Raw genomic sequence first — 7036 nt, 5'->3', positions numbered from 1 at the left:
TTACACCCACTTTGATTATTTCAAGGCATCCAGATCGTTATCTTTTTACTTTATCATTCAATTTTGCATATGTTTAAATTAATTCTCCTGAGGAACACTACAATTTCATTTCAACAAACGCAGTTACACCTTTTCGCTTGTTATCGCTCTTAGGCTTATATCATAATTGTCAAAAAGAACCCAACTTGTGGGTAAATAGAGAGTTTGGCAACACGCTAAGGAAAACATTATGGATGGTGAGTCATATTTACGTCAAGGTCAAGTTTATGAGTTAATTATAGCGCGGACATCTTCATGACATTTTTTAATTGGTATAACCAGGCGGTGGTGGATGCGATATCGTCATTTTTGACGTCGCCATTAGATTAACAAATAATCATGAAATCTTCACAAACAATTCTAAATTTGTTATGTGGTGTCAAAACAAAAATTATCTTACTCTAACACCGTTGAGGTACGACAATGTACCACACTGTAAGTATGTTGTTTTTCAATTTATAACTGCTAACCGTGTATTTTGAATGGGGCTGTCAGCCTTGTATTTTCGGCAGCTGGAATTGAGTACACACTTAATTAGTTGATACCATTTACGTGCTTCAGTCTATTGCAATTGGGTCACTCTGTTCGCATTATAATTTACTCTAGCTTTCCCAATTTCGCTTTTCACCTCATTGCGCAACTGACGCCATTTTGAGATTTCATGAGCTTCAAATGCTGCTTGACGTTTTGATATGAGTTTCTTTATACGTATAATGGGGATCCACGGTTTATCAGTCCGAAGGATTTTGAGATATATAGTAGGAAAGTAAAGTTCTTTACCCTTGTTTAAAACAGAATACAGAGCATCAGTTTTTTTAGTATCTTTGCATCCGTGGACCTCACTTCATTTCTGACCTTGAATCCATCTACCAAATGCTCTGATATTATCATCACGAAAAGATCGGGTAATCATGGTCTTAATATCTTAGCAGTGGTGATTCACTGATTTTAGGCTTCAATAGAACAAATGCATGATTATTTTTAGCAATTGATGAGAGAGCATATGCTGGTAAATAATGGATTTGGATATTACATGTAGTTACATGAGATCCAGGGTTGCCTGACCTCGAGTAGGAAATATGATTATCTGATTAAGGTCATTACCACAAGGTGTAGCATTTATATTCATTCGTTTGAAATCACCGGAAATACAGAATGTCATTTCAGGACAACGAATGCGAAGATAGTCAGTTGTTTCGATAAGGTGCCTTGTGAAAAAAGGCTAAAAAGGGGACTCAGTTACTATGTAAACAAAACAGAAAGTTATAGCAGATACTCTTGGTAATTGGTATTGCTTAACTTCTACGGACAGACATTCCAGAACCTCAGGAACCTGAATGTCCAGTAATTTTATAGGGAACTCTATCCCACACTACCACCACGATATTCTTCTCTCTGCTTACAAGAAGAAAACTGAAAGTTTACTTGGGGATGGTTCGCTTATGATACCAATATCAATCTGTTATTGGCGAAAGATAATATCCACTTCGTCTATTTTATTAACTATAGAATAATCGTGAGTCATTAATACTGTGGGTAATTGGGTGCATATTTTGGAAGGTTATGCTGTCTTACGTTATGTGAATAAGTTGAAAGAATGATGATCACTGTCCATGCTTGAAGAGTACTTGAGTAGATTGGAAAGCTTCTGATAAAAGTAATAAATCTGATAAAACGTAAACCGATTCGCGATTTATGCATTCTAAATTTTGGAAAAAACATTTCACTGTTTTATATACAAATGTATTGACAGTATTATTGTAGCACAAACCCACTACCCAGTGCACTGGTCTCTAAGTGTGATTTAGATTGCTGATTAGAAACGAAATTCTTGGATGATAGGCAAAAAAGTGACAAAACATTAATTAATTTAGACAAAATCATATTATTACAGGCAAATATCATTTATTATTTTCGGGATATTATTATCAAGTACAAAGGCTTTGTAAAAAGTAACAAAATACATCTTTGTTTTAAAAATAAGTTTAAATGCATCCTGCTTAAGATTTCTGTTTCTTTCTTACTCTGCATTTCTATTAAGAATTCACTTGCGTGACAATATTATACGGTTACAGTCTCAAGTGTACTTTTTGTACAAGCTGAAATCTATATTTTATACAGCATGAATATATATTCCCTTCTACACCAAGTACATAAGCATGATTTTATTACTTTAAACATGTTAAGAAACACAAAATATACAAAGAGTACTTTTAAATAGATTTGGTATAAAATATAACAACTTTAAAAACTTGCAAACTTACAGTACCATTCAGCATGTTCAGATAAGCAAAGTATCAGAATGATTCCTTTCTGTGAGAGTAACGACTCTGAAACTTCATTAAAGCCATAATGTACGATCTTATAATATGAAATTGGGTTTTATATTCAAACCTGATTTTTTTGGCATATTTGTAATGTTTACACACGTCCCAACTTGCACCTAAATGGAATCGGCCAAATTTGTTGTCTTTGTAGGTCAATAGAGAAAAGTTCAACATAAAGTCATAATGTTTTTTTTTATTATGACCAGCTTTATGTCCTCCCATGAACTGCATGTTAAATGGCCAAAATAACCACTGGGATTTCTTTCACTTTACCTTGTTCTTATTTCAGCTTAAAATGGACAGCAACCCTTCCAGGCAGTTATTAATGACGAATGACAAAATTAAAATCTGACAGAAATCGTACAGTATAGCTTTAAACCATCACTGACACCTCAAAACACCTGACATATTTATATACACTCTAGGAGTGTTTTTATTCGGGCTATACTCGTATAAAAGGAATCAGTAAGTGTAACAACTGATGATTTCAGTGATATTATATTATTGCAACTAATTTACATATACAGCTGCACTACAGACAACTGAGTCACATTGTGAGTTATAAAACACGACACATTCGATATCTCATTACAGACAACTAGCATGAAGAAGTAGTTTATAACCCGCAGTTTATCTCGTTTATTAGTCAACCCGTTGAAACCCTTTAGGGCCACCGTAGAAAGGCTTTAAACTTTAACAAAAAAGTTAACGAACGGTAAAGCACTGATTTTGAATCTGATTTACGCAGATGCATTGTATAGAGGTCTAGATGTCTATATAATATAATCATGTCATTAAACTATTTGTATTAGATTTTTTTTTTCTTGTAAATCATCAGAAGCAGTTTGGCCGTAAGATAACGTCACTTGACCGGTGTCCGATGTTGTTTGTTTCTCATCTGGTGTAGTTAGCGGCGTACCGTCGGCATTCGCAGCTGTTGGTGCTGTGGGGTTGACAAAGTTACCGGGGGTAGCATTGATGGGCTGCTGTACATAGGTTACCGGGGGAGAACCAGCTGGTATGAAAACCGGTTGGGTTTGCGGTGCTTGTACGACGTTCATACTCGGTGAAACGACTGAAACGAAGATTAAAGCATTGAAAATATGAGTTAATTTTACAGTGATAATGTACAGAATGTAATTACGGAAATAAACAAAATATTATTTAGTTCTCACTATCCTGATCTAAACCCTACTACTAAATACCGATACACCAGGACTGTGGACAGGGTGGGAGAAAAATAAAGTCGATGCGGGGGAATTAAAAATTAACGTCTATATAATATTATCATGTCATTACATTTTTTTCGTCATCGAAATCGTCAGAAGCAGTTTGGCCTTTAAGATAACGTCACTTGGCCAAGAATCGCGATTCAAGACATTTTAGGCATGTTCCATAGAAACTAACAAAGTCACTTATTACCGGTAATAAGTCACTATTACCGGTTATAAGTTACTTATTACCTGTAATAACTCCCTTATGCCCGACCGTGTGAACTCGACTTAAGTGCAACTTTCAAAATTGCATCTTTTCTTACACAATGAGCCATTGTGACGCCCCTGATGTGTGACATTGTAAATGTAACCACTTGTGTTACCAATTACTTTATGTTTTAAGTTGTGTTCACACGGTCGGACATAAGTGACTTGCTTCCGGTAATAAGTGATTTATTACTGGTAATAGTCACGAATTACCCGTAATAAGTGACTTATGTCCGAATTTCGAATAATTCTAAAAAAGTCAGGATGACTTGGGGATCCTTTATTTTTAGAGCGTTTTATTCAAATGGGCTATTCCAGTTGAAATCCCTACACCCCTGTAGAAAACATAACCTCAATTCACCCATTAATTATAATATGAAATCCACACTCCCTCTGCCAAAGATTCAAGACTATGTTTTCCATAGGGGGTGTAGGGATTTCAACTGGAATTGCCCAATGCAAAAATGCAGCACATGCAATTACAGTATTCTTTGCAGATACTTTTTATTTGACTATTTCTTACTTTGTCCTGCAGGAGCCTGCTGTACCATCATAAGGCTAACTGGTTGATATCCAGATGCATTATTGTAACCACCAACAGATACCAGTTGACATTGTCCATTTTGAGCTGTGTATTGAATCTTTGAAGATATGAAATAATATAAAAAGATGTTATTGAAGAAAGAGAGCAAATCATTAAATTTTATGGAAATAAATGAATAGAAAATGAATGGATAGACGAATTGTTATGAATTTCAACATTTATTTATAGTGGGCAATGATCCCCTCTGGGCAATCCAGTAATGCCAAACCCACATACCACTACTCACTTTACATGTAGAATGAATGCATGAGTGAATGAAAGAATAGAAAATTGAAATGGCGAATAACTGCAAAGATTCCCTGGCAAAAGTGAGGGACTGTCCCACTTGCACACGCCAAGTCTGCAAATTCCCCTTCGCCGCAGTGGTATCCATTCAAGCATGAGCATTAGGAAAACTTGTATTGTCCGTTAATTTTTCTCCAGTTTGAAGAACCAAATACTAATAATTATAATATCTGATTAATTATGGTGTCAAATGTGTGTTACAATACGTATGCATGACGTTGAAACAATCATGATTAAAAAACACCAATGATTTTAAATACAGTCATCGCCAATGACTCAATAAATCGTATTTCTTTGATTTATATCGTGAAGCTGATCTTTCACCCTCTGTCGTTAATTACTCTACATAGCGCCCTCTGTTGATTGTAGGCTAATCGCCAAATTCCAGCCTCGGAGTTTTGAGACCAGAATCTTGATGCCGATGAAATCAAGGAATAATTACGATGACGTCATCAATTTCTATCGGGGTTTACTGCTAAATACGAATGGGTGTGCAACGGCACAGATTTTTATCTGCTAATTCTGTCACACGTTGCTATGCCAATTTTGCGTTGCTATGTCAGGCAGCTTCAGGCCTGACGTCAGCAAGATCTTGCTGATCAGAAAGCTGATCGGCGTGACGGTACTGCAGTAAAGATGGAGGCAAGGAAGAGAAAATGCAGTAGTCCTGCAAGTGAAAGGTGGGTATAATTCTTTCTTTGGAAGTATTTTGTAAACATTTTTCTTTCGTTGCGGAGTAATATTACATCTATGGATGTCTATTCAAAATTGCAATAGTGGGAATTTTGAAATTACATGAAATTTCGGTAGTATTTGAGAGAGGTAATCGGTCCCTTTCTCAATTCTATGGTGTTAAAACGTCAATGTCACGAATTTGCATCACTCAAATTGCTTGACCTGGGTCATCGGTCATGTCGATTCTTTTATTATTTAACCTGGTTTGACCCAAATTGTTTCGAATGCACGATCGAGACAAAAAAAAAAGATATTTGAAGGTATTTGGTGACGATAATGCAGCGAATACGAGACAAATAGCTGGTAACAGTTGTGGAAATAATGGATTGCAATTGTGAGCAAATCGCTGCAAAAAGTTCCAGTCCTGGGCTCCAGTTCAATCCAACTATGAATCATTGAATGTGATCTGTGAATGATACGTGGATATCATGACATGCAATGCATGTACTATTAACGTCAACTGCCATGACTGTTTATTAATTTACATTCATGACATTGTGTATGATGTGAATAGTAATGCATGGATGCTGTGCATTTCGACAGTCTCACTGTAAGTCACACCAGCCTGCAGGGTAGGCCCGGATTTTGCAGTACGGTAATCAAACTTGGATTGGAAGTCTTGAGTCTTGCATTTGCATGATAAATGCATGTCATGCAAGTTGTTTAAAAAGAAAAGTAAGCTTTTAAGCATAAAAAACATAACAAAACCGTGTACGTACTATAGCTAAAATAATAGTTTCTCGATCATAAGAGCTCAATAGGCACGCAATGACAATTGCGTCGCCGTACAACGCCTACCACACACGCTTTGGGTAGCGCTGCATTTCCTGTGCGTACACAATTGATCGCGCTATCGTGTCATTCCACTAAACTTGCGACATTATTACGCAGTGCACGCAGTACATTCATTCTCTCATGATCGAGAAACTATTATTTTAGCTATAGTACTGAAGTTTGTTCGGCTTATCTTAATACTAATTACGGCGTGTCCGTCCCTCTTTCCGCGCGCTATCGCGTGCGCGTCCGCGCGGTTGGCGTTCACGCGGTGCACTATCGCGTGCTCGCGGTGGGCTATCGCGGAGTATCAACGGGAGTGTGCGCGGAGTACAGTGCGCGCATTGGAAAAGCATTACAGTGTGACTAACAGGTGCATCTCATCGGACCAATAAGTATAGGCCTTATTTTCAACACATATTTCAATACCGAACACGTGCACACACCAAACACGGGCATTATAGGCCTATTTCCGGAATCCTCCAGAATGGTTAACATAAAAATTATCCGTTGTGTAAGGCCTATAAGGCCGTATAAAATTAATGTTTTGGTTCTCGTCCAGAAGATTTTCATGAATTGATGAGGGAGGGAGGTGTTTTTTTTTTTTTTTTCAATGTAAAATTAGCATTGTCAGTAGTTTTCGGTCTTCTCCAACAGTGCTCGAGGAAACGATGAGGCCCTTTTTTTTTTCAAATGTGAGATTCTGAGGGATAAGCCCCCTAGAGTACCACAAAAAGACTTGGAAGTGATGCTTGTTCTCTAATAAACTTATTTTTATGTATGAAGATTTC

The 7036-nt window shown here is 36.8% G+C and overlaps 1 protein-coding gene across 1 annotated transcript in view; it reads right to left on the bottom strand.

Moving 5' to 3' along the window:
* Nucleotides 1-2361: 2361 nt before the first annotated feature.
* LOC140141007 (uncharacterized) overlaps nt 2362-7036 on the bottom strand; it is a 49738-nt gene continuing 45063 nt past the window's right edge. The window contains exons 6-7 of the mRNA XM_072162781.1: nt 4371-4488; nt 2362-3441 (exon numbers count right to left, since the gene is read on the bottom strand). Of these exons, the coding sequence (XP_072018882.1) occupies nt 3161-3441; nt 4371-4488 (399 nt within the window). The 3' untranslated portion in view covers nt 2362-3160. The remainder of the gene's footprint in view (nt 3442-4370; nt 4489-7036) is intronic.

The sequence above is a fragment of the Amphiura filiformis genome, chromosome 19 (assembly GCF_039555335.1).
Source record: "Amphiura filiformis chromosome 19, Afil_fr2py, whole genome shotgun sequence".
Taxonomy (NCBI): domain Eukaryota; kingdom Metazoa; phylum Echinodermata; class Ophiuroidea; order Amphilepidida; family Amphiuridae; genus Amphiura; species Amphiura filiformis.
The sequence above is the reverse complement of the archived record's forward strand: the minus strand, read 5'-3'. Positions and strand labels throughout refer to the sequence as shown.